At 42.3% G+C, this 14,769-nt stretch overlaps 1 protein-coding gene across 4 annotated transcripts in view; it reads left to right on the top strand.

Moving 5' to 3' along the window:
• LOC133445869 (poliovirus receptor homolog) overlaps nucleotides 1–14,769 on the top strand; it is a 92,068-nt gene that overhangs the window by 28,081 nt on the left and 49,218 nt on the right. For all 4 annotated transcript variants that reach the window (XR_009782790.1, XM_061723369.1, XM_061723368.1 and 1 more), the window contains exons 2-3: nucleotides 455–793; nucleotides 884–1,192. Coding sequence is in view for 3 of the 4 variants with exons in the window: in XM_061723369.1 (XP_061579353.1) it covers nucleotides 455–793; nucleotides 884–1,192 (648 nt within the window). In the remaining variant the exon portion in view is untranslated. The remainder of the gene's footprint in view (nucleotides 1–454; nucleotides 794–883; nucleotides 1,193–14,769) is intronic.

A 14,769-nucleotide genomic window follows, 5' to 3' on the forward strand; every position in this document is an offset into this window, starting at 1 on the left:
TACTTCTGAGTTTAAAATAAATAGCTAAATAAGTGACTGATGTTTTGTATTCTTAAGCTATCTAAAATACTGTACACCATTTTTTTTTTTTAGATTTACCGGACACATTAAGTATATTTGCACACTGTATCGGTATCGAGTCGGTATCGCCGATACCCGAATTTTACTCAATATCGGATCGGAAAGGAAATCGGTGGTATCAAACATCACTACTCTAAACAGGTTTCCAGGTGATTTGAGACCAGAATATGGGACAAACCATCAAACATGTTCACACTCACTCATACAGACAAAATAAATTCATCACCTTTTTGACTGTCGAAGGATAATGAAGTACCAAAACTCTGTAGCTGTGAGGTGACAGTGTTGGCCATGTCACCTCTGTGCTGCCTCTGCGTTGATTCCTTGATTCCTTGATTCCAAGTAACCCGATAACATGTCTTCCACTTTACAGAGCACCAAAAGATTGATGAAAGCGTGACCGTGATGTTTGGAGAGTCTACTATGTTGCCCTGCGTACTGCGTGACAACAAAGAGAGCCTAGACCAGATTTCATGGCAGAGGAAGACGAGGCAGGAAGCCCTGAATGACGATTTCTTAACAATCCAAACTGAAGGACCTCAGTTTGTCAACGAACCTGATCCCCGCTTTGAGTTTATTGGGAACTTTGCTGTCAAAGACGGGACATTGAGTTTCTCTGGTGTAACTTTGGAGGATGAAGGAACCTACACCTGCATCTTCAGTTTGTTCCCCAGCGGATATCAGAAAAAAGTGGTAACTTTAAATGTGCAAGGTATGATGACACTTTTTTTTGTTTTTGTGAAGGTGTAAAAAAAAAACAACCAAAATGCTAACGTTTTGTTTGGTTTTGTAACTCTCCCAGTGCCTCCATCCACAAGACTGGTGCCCGAAACCCCTACTTTAGGGGACAAAGAGGTTACCTTGGCAACCTGCATAGCTGCCGGTGCAAAGCCTCCCGTTAAAGTGCAATGGGACACCGATAGCTTGGGAGACCAAGTTAAAACGGCAAACACAACGGTCCTGCACAGCAACGCAACCACCACCACAACTATCTCACTGCTGGGAAAACCGACTCTCCAGATCTACAGACACATGGTCCGCTGTGTCGTCACCAGTGAAGAACCAAGCATTCTGGTAAAAGAAATCCTGCCCTACAACATACAGGTGCACTGTGAGTACTTTAACGATTCCATATATATCAATCTTTTAGTTCATCATTTGTGTTCAAAGATATGATCATGTAGGATCACTCGGTTACTTTTGGAGTTGCAGTAATAAGTGTTTAATTTTACATCATTGAAACAAATCTTAAGACCTGCCTTGAATGTGCTCCAAATATTTAATCCAAGATCACTTGATAACATTTCACCAGCTTCAAAGCACAATTAAAGAATTAAGGAGGTGGGATTCTGGCGTTTGTAGGCTCTGCTTTACAGACCATGAATTTATCTTTGAAATTCCAGTTTGTGACCATTGAAAGCTGATGTGAAATATATGTTGGATGTGATGTGAAATACATTCTTGATATCAGGCCTCATTGTCCTTTACCAGTTTGTGCTTTAACATTTATTTGCACTAGTTCAGCATTTTGTCACACTAGTTGAAAAGGAAGTTGTGCTAGTTGTAGGGGTGCAATGATTACAACAATCAATAATAAAAATAGTCACCAACCAATTTAATTGTTGACTATTGTAGGCAACAACAAAAATTAACAGAGTGAGGCATCATCTTCCTTTCTATCTTTGCTGAGAATTGCTTATGTGCGATAGCTTGCAGACGCTATTGTCACCACATGTGTTTTTTTCCAGAGTGAGGCGTCTTCCTGCCTTCATATCTCTGCTGAGAGTTACATGTGCACAATACAACCACCAACCATTGATAGACCGATAGAGGCTGGCTCCAAAGGCTTGTCAATCTTAGTGATGTTCGATACTACCGATTTCCTTTCCGATCCGATATTGAGTAAAATTCGGGCTGGTATCGGCGATACGGATTCAATACCAATACATTGTGCAAATACAGTATGTGCCAGTAAATCTATTTTAGATAGTTTAAGAATACAAGACATCAGAGTCACTTATTTAGCTTTTTATTTTAAACTCAGAAATATACTGACTCATTCACAATATAGCCGAGCTGTTACAACAACAGAAAAAACTGTTTGAAATAGGTTTTTCCATCACAAAAAAGATCCCAAGTAAAATAAAACCATAAAAAAAAAAACATAAAACCATTAAAATAAATAAGAGGACAATAAACAAAAATAAGAACTACTATAAAAATGAAAATGATAAACATAGTTCCTACCAGCAGCGTGTCATTTAGACAAAATCTGAATAATTTAGTTACTTTCCACCGTATTCCTGTTAATGACATACATTACTACAGATGACTGAAGTATCAAAAGTACCTATTTTCATTTGAGAATCGATTTTAGAGCATACAGATCTGGTATCGGCAGTATCGATGTTTCAGTATTGATCCGCAAATCACTCAATCTCCATCGACTACCATGTTAAAATGTTCAACTTTAGAGCAGAATTAAACATATTTATAGCCTTGCTAGTTTGGGCAGGGGCTGTACTAGTAGCATCAACGTCCCATCTAGTCACCTTTTTTACACACTTTACATTTAAGTAGTGAGTTTCAGAATATCTGACATGTTAACCAGATAACACATGATTCTGATTCCTAGTGACTGTTTACTGTGTTTACTAGTGGGAGTCAAAAGTGTTCACTAGTGAAGAAGTAAAGGACAAAATGCTCACAGGTTGATAAGTAAAAGTCTCTGTCAGAATTGTCATTTTGTAAAAACTGTATTTTTTGATTGTATAAGTCGCATAACATGCCTATTTAAGGTATATCAACCATAATTGCTATTACCACAATATATGGAAATAGTTTGGGCTTTCTGCTGCAGCTTGAACAACAAATAAGGTAAAGCCCACCCACTATTGCATTTGTCTTTAGCAGATAAAGCCGTTTAGCTGCACCTGTGTTACATACTTGACTCAAGCGAAGTATATTGTGTCCACCTCGTGAAGAATCTGCTGGACACATCAGTTGTCGCCACACTAGTTTACATATGGGGTGAGCCAGTCAAAATTTGCATCTTACGAGTTAAACAGCAAAAGTACACATTAGTTTGCATGCCATTGCGTGCCTGCAGCTGTTTCAATAGTTTATGGAAGAATATTAAACGAGTTGTCATGTATAACTAATGTAGCCCTTTAGTAGTTAAAAAAAAGTCCAACACGTCGGGCCCTACTCTGTATACGTTTGGGAAATAGGCTGAAGAGTGAGATGAATTGCTGACCACTAGTTAACTTGTGAGATATACAACGCTGTCACTAATTTCCTTTGTTAGGCTAGTTGGACTAAAGAAAATAGGTCTAACGTAGGGAAAAGTGTGCTACTCCTCAACTATAGTGAAAAAATATCCTAACTAGTCAACTAGTGGACATTTTGTTCAAATATAATGTCGTAAAGCTAGCTAAATAGTTTGATGGAATAGCTCTTGATCAGGGCTGCAACTAATGCCTCTCAGATTAAAAAACTTGAATGAGGTTGTGTTAATGATGTGCTAAGTAAAACATAAAAGACAAAAACGATGGACACTTCATTCAAAAGTATATATTTTAATGAACTTTGTGTCCAGTTGCTGTGGGGCTTCATTGGCCGTCATCGTCACCCATCACTACTTCACTGCATGCAAATGAAGATGGAGGGGGAGAAATTTGAGAAAAACAGCTAAAAACATAATATTCAAATATTTTTCTTTCAAATTTAGTTAAATCAGTAGGCTATTATTTATAACTACTTCTTTTATTTACAGGGCGGACACTTGAAATGATCAATTTAACACACAAAACCACGTTAGTGTGGTTTCAAGTGTTTTTTATCTCCAAATATGAGCTTCTAGTTCTGCAAGTGTGAGGATGTGTGATATCAATCAAACTTCTCAAGAAGCAGCCACAGAGAGTTTATGTTAACGCTGTGAAAGATTACGTTTAGAACGTGCTCGATGTTGCTGGCAAGGAACTGGCGTCGCGTGGTGATGAAGGACTGAATGTTCTCAGAACAACAGAGACGAAAAGGAGGAGTGTAAATGTAAGATTCTGAGAGGGTTTTTAATTATTTTTCTTCAACTGTTGCTGCTTACTGGCTATTTTGACTTTGAGATGGATCCTAACGGCTTGTTTACATGGTTAATTGTTAATTGCTGCCCCCGAGCCCACTACTCCACGCCGAAGAGGAAAAAAGAAAGTGTTCTGATTAAAATAAGGAAAGTTGGACTATATAACAATTGCGTTCATAAGGATAAAGTTTAAAAAAGAAAAAAAAAATTAAAGAAATAGTCCCTTCTCCCCGTGTGTGTCTGCCTGTCATGCACGGGTACGTGCGCTCATGTTGTTTACTTCTAAGCCGGAATTATGGTTCTGCGTCACACCAACGCAGAGCCTACGCCGTAGGGTCCGGCGTAGGTGCGCGTCGCCGCGTACCCTACGCCGTAGGCTCTGCGTTGGTGTAACGCGGAACCATAAAACAGCCTAGAGCAGCTCTGAGGGGAGACGGGAGGGAGGAGGGGGAGCGGGGGCTGCCCGGCCGCCATCCCGAGTGTCTTGATGATTTGCTGAGCCTACCGTTAGTTTTTAAACTGTAAAAAGTGGGGGGGACAAATACATCATTTTGAAAAGTGGGGGGGACATGTTCCCCCTGCCCCCAGTGGAAATTGCGTCGTGCGATCGTGGCACTAACGGGCAGCAACGACATGCTGCCACTCACTCGCTTTATTCTATACTATTTTTATACTTTTTCTACTTTTACTGTGACCACCAAATAATCTCGTTTCACTGTCCTCTCTCCACATCATCCACAACTTCTAGATCTCAGATCTCAGCGAAATTCAGTGGCACGGTGGCTCGACACGTTCATTCATTCTGACGCATTCATCCCTAACAGGCTGCAGGAAGCCACTGCGCATGCTCAGTAGGCTCATCCATATGGATTTATGGGCGTGTTGAGGGCGGGATTCAGCTGCGCAGCTTTCCAGGTGGACTGTGATTCATAAAGGGAACATTGCGTGGAAGTGTGCGTGCACGCGGTTTTATAGATCCGGATTTTTTTTTGCGCCCGCCATTTTCGGCTTTTGGGCGTACGTGCACTTTTAGTATGAATCCTACGCACTCCATTTTAAATGAGGCCCCAGACCTCTAGAATCACTATATAGACAAGTTTTTTATTTTATTTTATAAAATAAGGAGCTGATGAGAGTACCAACAGATGGTCACAGGTTGGGCCTACATTTGCAAGATGAGTAACTCGGGAGACAAGGAGATCTGAGAGCCTCAGCGCCGAGGACGCCATAAACTGGCATATGTCCGGAACCACAAAGGATGTTCCATTGTTTGAACAACCTGCCACATAAATGACAAACCGGCGCTGAAAACACGGCCATAAAGGCCTACTGACTCGTGTCACTCTAAATGTTCTCTGAATAAGAAGCAGCTGGCAGATAATCTGACCAGCGATGACATGTTTAGTCGCATGCTCTCGCTCCGTCGCTGGCTGTCGCGGTGGTAATAATAATAATACATTTTATTTATAGGGCGCCTTTAATGGCACTCAAGGTCGCCGTACAACATCAAATAAAATCGTTAAAATAATTAAGACAGATTCATAAAATAAAAACAGACTGCACAGAAGCCGTAGCAGAGCAGCCACAAACAGGAGGAACATCAAGTCTCATAAGCCAGTCTGAAGATGTGGGTTTTGAGGAGGGACTTGAAACGGGAGAAGGAGTCAGTGTTCCTGAGGTCAGCGGGGAGGGAGTTCCAGAGATGAGGGACAGAGTGGCTGAAAGCTCTAGACCCCATGGTGGACAGACGGACTGGGGGGACGGTGAGGGTGATGGAAGAGGCAGACCTGAGAGACCGGGTGGGGACATTGATGTGAAGGAGGTCAGAGAGGTATGGGGGAGAGAGGTTGTGGATTGCCTTAAATGTATGGAGCAGGATTTTGAAGTTGATCCGGTGTTTGATGGGGAGCCAGTGGAGTTGGTGAAGAACGGGAGTGATGTGGCTGGTGGAAAGTGTTCTGGTGATGATGCGGGCTGCAGCGTTCTGGACCAGTTGAAGTTTATGGAGGAGTTTGTGCGGCAGACCAAAAAGAAGGGAGTTGCAGTAATCCAGGCGGGAGGTGACAAGGGAGTGTACCAGGATTGTTGTTGGGAGTGAGTGAAGGGCGGAGGCGGTTGATGTTGTGGAGATGGAAGTAGGTGGACCGGATGGTGTTGTTGATGTGGAATGATAGGATGCTGTCAAGGCAGTGGTGTTCAGAAAATGACGTGGCCTTTATTGACAATTTGGAGACGTTTTGGGGAAAGCCCGGTCTGATTAGAAGAGACGGCATTCATCCCACCCGGGATGGTGCAGCTCTTGTCTCTAGTAAATTGGCCAGTTTTATTAGACACTCCCCCTGACAATGCAGGGTCCAGGCCAGGATGCAGAGCTGCAGTCTTACACATTTCTCTGCTGCTTCTCGAGGACCAACGCCTGTAGGATTGCATTATGTAATTGGCGACTCTAAAACTGTAGGATTGCATTATGTAATTGGCGACTCTAACCAGGTGCCTAGCAAAATAGAAGTGGTTGCAGTTCCCCGCCCTCCAAAAGTTCACCAGGTGCGGCGGTTTGGAGGCGTTAACCAAAATAACCTTGTAAAAATTAAAACCAATGCGCATTTGGTACCAACAGGAGACCGAAAAATTAGATGCGGACTACTAAATACACGATCGTTAAGCTCCAAGTCTCTGTTAGTAAACGATATAATTACAGAGAGCAGGAGTGATATTTTCCGTTTAACACAAACTTGGCTACAGGAGGAAGACTGTGTTAGTTTGAATGAATCGACTCCGCCCGGCTACTTTAATCATCATATTCCTAGAAACACTGGCCGAGGTGGAGGAGTCGCAGCAATTTATAACTCCAGTCTCCAAACAAAAACTGAACCTACCGGTAAGTGCATAATACATTTGAAAGCCTCACGCTTAGTGAAATTTCCAAGCTGGAAATCAGAGAAGCCAGTTTTGTTAGTGGTAGTGTACCGGCCCCCTGCTGGTGCTTATCTAGAGTTTCTGTCTGAATTTTCAGATTTCCTATCTGGTTTATTGATCAGTGCAGATAAATTCATCATAGTGGGTGACTTTAATATTCATATGGATGTTGAAAGCGATAATCTTAAATTAGCTTTCAGTTCTCTTCTAGAATCAATGGGTATCTCACAAAAAGTGGACAAACCGACGCACTGTTTTAATCATACCCTCGATCTCGTTCTTACCTACGGTGTTGAAACTGATGATCTGTTGGTGTCACCTGTAAACTCCCTTTTATCCGACCATTATTTAATAACGTTATTTAATAACGTTTGAATTTAATATTGTCGATGTTGAAGTGCAAAATAGGAGGTATTATTTTAGCAGATGTTTGTCTGATGAAGCTATTGCTAAATTTAGGGAGGCCATTGCTCATCTTACGACAGTGGAAAATAGTGAAGTAGTCGAGTACAGTGACCTTTCAACGTTTGAATTGGAGGATGTTTACCACATCGTTCATCAGCCCTTATTTTAACAACACCCACCAGGTGATGAAATACAGACCAGCTGTTAAGCTGTTGTATGTTTGAAGAGCAAACATTTGTTATGTCTACAGTACATTGAATTTCAGCTAATCAGCAGGATGTGCCAACAACAACTTATTGCTTTCAGTCGGCAAAAACTGTTGTTTTTTTTTCCCTTTTTAAATATTTTTATGTTATATATATTTTTAGTGTTTCAGTGATATGCAAATCAATTAATTTTGTTTATACTTATATACATACATGTGAATTATTTTTATTATGTTGGGATCTGTATCTGGACGAAAATGCTTCTGGAGTTTTATAAAAGCACTGGCCAGGGTTAGTTTCTGTTGATGACATAGATGAACCACATCAAGGTTCTGCCTCTGCCCGGCGCCCAGCTATTATCAGGGTGCATCTCAATGAATGATTTGGGGGGGAAATCTCCCACAATTTGGATCATTTTCATTTTAATCTTATGAAAGCTGTCTTTGTGTTAATATATTATTGTACAGCAGGAGTTGGCAGCGGCTGGCCAATAGAGGGCGCTAGGGCGCTCTAAACAGAGTGCATGATTCGTAAGAATTAATGAAACTGTCAAAACTTCCAATTTTTTTGTATAATTATTGAAATACCCAGTAGCATGTGTAAAATAGCATTTAATCAGCATTGTGAAAATAATTCCACAAAGGGCGCCAATTGTATTGCCTCCAGTATAAACTTAGGAAGTTATGGCACTTTTCCACTAGTACCTACTCGACTCTATTCAGCTCGGCTCGACTCAACTTGGCCCGGTTTCTTTTCCATAACAATTCAGCACCTGGTGCAGAAGTAGGAGGTTGGAGCGAAGCTGCTGTGACGTATTTGATTGCGTGATCTAAACGAAGAAGACAACAACACTAAAGATGTAGAACCTGGAGGAGATGATATATGTGCTGCTTGGTCTGTGGCTTGTGTTCGATATCAAGTTAAAAAATTAGAGTGAGAGAAGATTCAAGCGGCAACGCTTTTTTAATATTTTTTAGTTTTTTCTTGGCGCTGCACTGCTGAAAAGTCCGTTGGGAGCCGCGAGCAGCTATGAAGTGACAGAACTCCTGGTAGATCTGGTCGTTCCTTATCACCCGTCTAGATCCCTTTTTAATTCTCTCCTCAGCCACCAGGTTTATGAACATCTGCACCTCAGAGTTGGATCACAGAGCAGACTTTTGCGCTGCCATTGCCTGTTGAATAAAATGAACAAGAAGCCGTCAGAGTCGCTCTTTTGCTGATGCCACATCCTGACTCCGACCAATCGGTGGCCTGTAGTGTGAAGATGTCAGATACAGCCCGACTCAGCCGCTTAGAACCTAGGCAGAGTAGTTACAGAAAAAGTATCTACTCGGCACGTTAGACCCCTGGTGGAAAAGAACCAAACCGAGTGGAGGGGAGCCGAGCCGGGCTGAGTAGGTACTAGTGGAAAAGTGTCATTAGACTCTCAAGAGGCACCATTTTTCTACATGACAGCATGCAAAATGACAACCCCAATAAGTCCTAACTCTGTAAGATTTCTCCTTCAAAACCGATTTGTGCATAGAACTTTGATCGAGAAGCTTCGGGTGTAACCCTGATCGACCTGTCTTCACTATCAAAGAGTCTGCAGCCGAGAAGGGAAAGCAGTACGTGAGAGGCTTCTCCCGTCACTGGTAGACCAGAAAGGCTTGGCAAGCTGGATGCAGCCATGCTGATGCTTTGTTTTGTTTTCCGTGTAAGCTTTTTAAAACGACTGGGAGATCCCGCCCGGGCAGGTACAGGAGTAAAAGATATGAGGCATCTCTCTGGAAAAATAAAGAAGCACGAGAGCGCCAAAACACGCATGGATAACTCTGTGAAGCACCATGAAAAATCCCCTATTTGAAGGTTAGATGAGTAAAGCTTTATCTTATTTTATCTTTAAATGGAATTAATCACATCATGCGGTAGAGAAACTGTTAGTCACTATGTTTTTTTTTCATTTTTCCCAGACATAGCAAAATGGAAAGGGGAAGTACGATACTCTTCCGTAGGTGCAACATCACCATCCCCAAAACCCTCCAAGGAGCAGCAAAAATAAGTTTTCAAATACATCGGAATTTTCTCATACCATGCTAATGTTGTCCCACGCCGCTCCCTCTAGAATTCCTGACCTCCCTGAAGCAGCACTGGCCACTACTGCTGAGAGTTATGTGATGCTGGATAAGGCCATGCTCAAAACAGAGCTGTCCCTCGTTCTTCATCAACCTCCAGATCATTTTCTCAGAGATTTTCGGCCTCATGATCGTCATGACGACACCCATGACAATGGCTGAATCTGAGAGCTGACACTACTACTACTACTATAGAGGGTATGCAGTGACGTGACTTTCCCACTTGACCAGCCCCCTTACTCGCACTGAGTGGCAAAAACAGCTGCAACTAGTGGAGAAGGCGGGATAACAGCCGATTATCGGCTTAAATTAAAGGCAGTTGGACTTGACAGTGACCCGTACAGTTACCCCAAGAACCAGTGGTCCATGGACATTAATATTTGGCCACGAATCGAGTTTCTGATATTTATATGTATTTAATTTTTACGCCTGGGAAATACAAGAGCAAAGCTTGAAGGCATACAAAAGTCTTGACGCTTGGTCCTACTTCAAGGCAGGATTTGTTGGTGAAATTAAATTGATGAGGACACCCAACTTTATGATTTGACAGTTTAACGTTAGCTACCCAGAAATCCAACATTACCTGATACAAAATGGGAACCGCAAATCCACGTTTCGGTGCCTGGAATCCAGTTGTTTCTGCGAATTGCAGCGATCCATTTGTCTCTTTTAAGCTTATTTTTCGGCAGTCTGTAAACACCCTGAATTCTTGCTTAATCTATGAGTACAGTCAATCGTACAACAGCTCTTTCCCATTTTAGATGTTTTCGAGTGCTCAAACTGAAAGTTTACGCTGCCACTCAGTCTTTCTGCCACTCAGTGGGCGTAACCCGCTGTGAAGTCGCATCTGTGACGTCATGCGCATTCCCTCTATTATTACTACTACTACTACTGTATTTAGCAGATGCTTTTTTCCAAAGCATCTATTCATGAGAAACTCCATGAAGCAGGATCGTCTCAATGCTCTGGCAATGATCTCCCTGGATAGGAAACTTGTCAGGGACTTTCCTGACTTTAATTAAACGGTCATTGAGCGGTTAGCCATGCGGAAGTTGATAAGTGCAGAATTCCCCCACAAATGAGAGCAGGCTAGAGTAAAAAATCCAGCTTAACGGTCTGTCGCTGACCAGGGTCGGCCCATGTTTCCTGTCAGTCCTCCCTGACTCTGATATATGTGTTATTTCTATACTACAATGGCTTTGATGACCTTCATTATCCAAGGCTTTTTATTTGGAAATGAAAAATCTGATTGTAGTGACAACCTTCACTTTCAGTTGTCTGTTGTTTACGCTGGCTGGAGTTCAGGGTAAAACCACTAGACAGGAACATCTAAGCCACAGTTTTCCATTACGCAGTAGTACCACACCATAACCTTTGACTGGAACAAATAGCACCAATGCGCTGACCTGAATACAGATGTCAGGGTGTAATTTTAGAATAACTGCAGGTCCAGATGTAATTTGAGTACAGAGCAAGTGGTCATTAGTCTTAAGGCGGGGGTTGGCTTGATTGCTTAGTTCGTGGGAAGGACCGCTTCTGAATAAGCATCATATTGACAGCCCAACAGAACAGCAAAATAGTTTTATAGTGCTAAGTTACACTGTTTTGGACACCACTTTAATTTTAGAAGCAAAAACGTAAACAAAGAAAATAAAAGTTTTCTATTCTGATGAAGTGCATATCTTTTTATGATGGCATAAACTAATAATTTCAAATATGTCACATTGCCTAGCTGCAGGGTGTCTGGGGTGGTTCATGTTCTAACTGCCATCAGAGGTTCACACGGTATGCAAGCATGAAACTGGGTCTGACACAAAGCTGGTTTGATGAACTCAACAATGGGCCCATTGTACTTCAGTCACCATCAATCAAATGGCAACAGGCCTGAATACAAAATTTTTTTTAAATAAGCCTAACCCTGGATTCACACTGAAAGCACCACAGGCACCATAGGCGTCCGGTTGCCATTCATTTTCTATGAAAAGCGCGTTGCCGGAGGCGTCGGAGGTGTCAGAGGCATTGGAGGCATCGCAAGCAGCGCGTTGGAGGCGTACAGAGCGTCAATTTGAAGTTGAAAAATCTCAACTTTATGCAAATGAGCAGCGGCGACGCCGAGGCAGCGTCCAATCACAGAGCGGGATTCCTGAAGCAAGAAGCCTCAATGCAGATTGTACTTTCATGTACACACAAACGTACACTCATTCACATGCATACATGAGCAGAGCTATGCACTAACAAACTTATTGGAATTAATATATTTCATCCAGCAAACTGACATTTTTGCTGATTTGACTGCCGTTTTTACCTGAACTGATCACGTGAAACACGTATCTGATGGTTGAGGGGCTGGATGGTCCGAGCAATTTTATTTGCTACATCGACCGTGCTTATTGATCACAAAACACAGTTTAAACAATATGACCAGATCCACTATGACCCGGTGTGTCAGTGTTCACCGCAGACAGACTGCAGCTTCACCGGGACCAACGGCTCCCCGATGGTTGCTGTTGATCCGCGGACCAACCTTGTTAAGAAGAGCATCAAACTCACTCTTATCTATGCGGAAATAACGCCGAAATATAAAGAAGGCTTCCCAAAGTGTGATCCATGGTGAAATGGGAAACTGAAGATTTGCACGCTATATATAGATATATGTGGACGCAGCTTGAAAGCACCGCCCACTGCAGGCGTAGACAGGCTTTCAGTGTGAATCTACCATAAGCTATGAGGCCCAAACCTCCCACTTCCTAGCCACCTTTTCCAGCTTTTACAGGATATTGAAATTCTTGAAAAGTCTGTTCATATAAGTTATATTCACACTAATGCCCCTTTTACACTAGTACCTACTCGGCTCGCCTTTACTGTTTCAATAGTACCGGTTAGTACCTCCTTTTCTGGCGCCTACTTCGCCGAGGTCCCAGCGCAGCTGAGTCGGGCTGATAGGCTGCAGGCCAGGGATTGGCTGGAGAGTAATGTCCACTATGTTCCACTACTACCTACTCAGCTCTACTCAGCTCGGCTCGGCTCGACTCAACTCGGCCAAGTTTCTTTTCCATAACAATTTAAGCACCTGGAGCAGAAGTAGGAGGTTGGAGCGAAGCTGCTGTGACGTATTTGATTGTGTGAAGACAACAACACTAAAGATGTAGAACCTGGAGGAGATGATAGATGTGCTGCGTCTGTGACTTGTGTTCGATATCAAGTTAAAAATGATGAAGAGTGGTAGCCGCGAGCAGCTACTGTATGAAGTGACAGAGCTCCTGGTAGATCTGATCGTTCCTTATCGCCCGTCTAGATCCCTTTTTTAATTCTCTCCTCAGCCACCAGGTTTATGAACATCTGCACCTCAGAGTCTGAATCAAAGTAGAATCAGAACAGACTTTTATGCTGCCGTTGCCTGTCGAATAAAATGAACGAGAAGCCGTTAGAGTCGCTCTTTCGCTGATTTCCGCCTCCTGACTCAGACATCTGACTCCAACCCCCCGACCAATCGGTGGCCTGTAGTGTGATGATGTCAGATACAGCCGACTCAGCCGCCTAGAACCTCGGCAGAGAAGTTACAGAAAAAGTATCTACTCGGCAAGTTAGACCCATAGTGGGAAAGCACCAAGGCGAGGCGAGTCGGGCTGAGAAAGTACTAGTGGAAAAACGCCATTAGTTTACAACTACTTTCGAAAAATGGCAAACAGACTAACTTCATGGTGCAACAAGGAGGTCCACACGTTTCCACACTGAGGTGGTACCGAACTCTAGTGGAAAACGGCCGAGACCGAGGCGAGTACAGTAGGTACCAGTGGAAAAGGGGCTTAACTGGACAATTTACCACGACAGTGTCTAACATTTTAGTTCAAGTCGCATGTTTACAAAATACACATTCATGTCACATTCATCATAACTGCACACCTTTCATATCACATTCGTCACCTTCTGCTGCTGTCTAATTATGTCTTGTTTGCTGTTTGGATTTACATTGTATAGTCTATATTTCTCTAGAATAATGTATTTTTGTGATCATTTAAGTACTTTTATTTACTTTCTTCTTTATTGTTAAATATGCACACAGTCTAAGGAGAGATTCAGAATCATGTGTCACTGCAAGCTGCAACGACACACGTGACATTACGCTTTTGAATCTTGAATCATTGTGTTGTGTATGTTAAACTCTCATCGTTCAAGTATTTATGTATCTTTTTATTGGAAAAAACAAATATGATACAGTACTTGCAAGCATAGAAATATTACCCCCTCCCCTTTTTTCTTTAAAGGTCAATAAACAATAAACCACCAAATGAAAGAACAAATGATGTCATTTAGTGAGTCAAGAAGGAATTTTGGCCAAAAAAAAAAAAGTTTGAGAATGGTGCTGCGCCCTAAAAAAGCTGCTGTTTCACAGTGAGTTATGTTACATGCGCCCCACACCCACCCAATGACACGGTGTTAAATTTCCCTAGAAAGTCCCTTTCAAGTCTCCAAGGAATTACTTGGACTTTTTCTTTGGACTGATTTCGTCTGATTAGTTTGAGTTACTGTTGTATGTAATTAAAAGTTACCGAATGAATGTGTGATTAAAAAAAAAAAAATACACAAAGAATTAAAAATTAAGTACTTTTAAAGGTATTGTGACATCATTTTTAACATGCTGTTAACACTATTAAAAGTCTTGGCCAACATCCCTCAAATGTGACTAAAAGAGTGTAACAAGAAAAACTTCACTCTAGTACTCCATTCCTGGCTTTTTATTACAGTGTTTTTTTGCCCCGTGAAAAACGCTTCCTTTCCCCCCTTTCCTGTCAATCATTGCCCCGCTCCTCCTCCTCCCAGCCTCCTCCAGCCCAACCATACGCTCACAGCGGCGTCGGAGAGTTAAGCCGGGAGCGACAGGCGAAGCATGCACGGAAAAGCAGCAGTCCACAGCAAACAATCATAAAAATAAAGGCATGCAAGCAGCAGTGTCTCCTTATCTTAAGTC

Source organism: Cololabis saira, chromosome 6 (genome assembly GCF_033807715.1).
Source record: "Cololabis saira isolate AMF1-May2022 chromosome 6, fColSai1.1, whole genome shotgun sequence".
In the NCBI taxonomy this organism is placed as follows: Eukaryota; Metazoa; Chordata; class Actinopteri; order Beloniformes; family Belonidae; genus Cololabis; species Cololabis saira.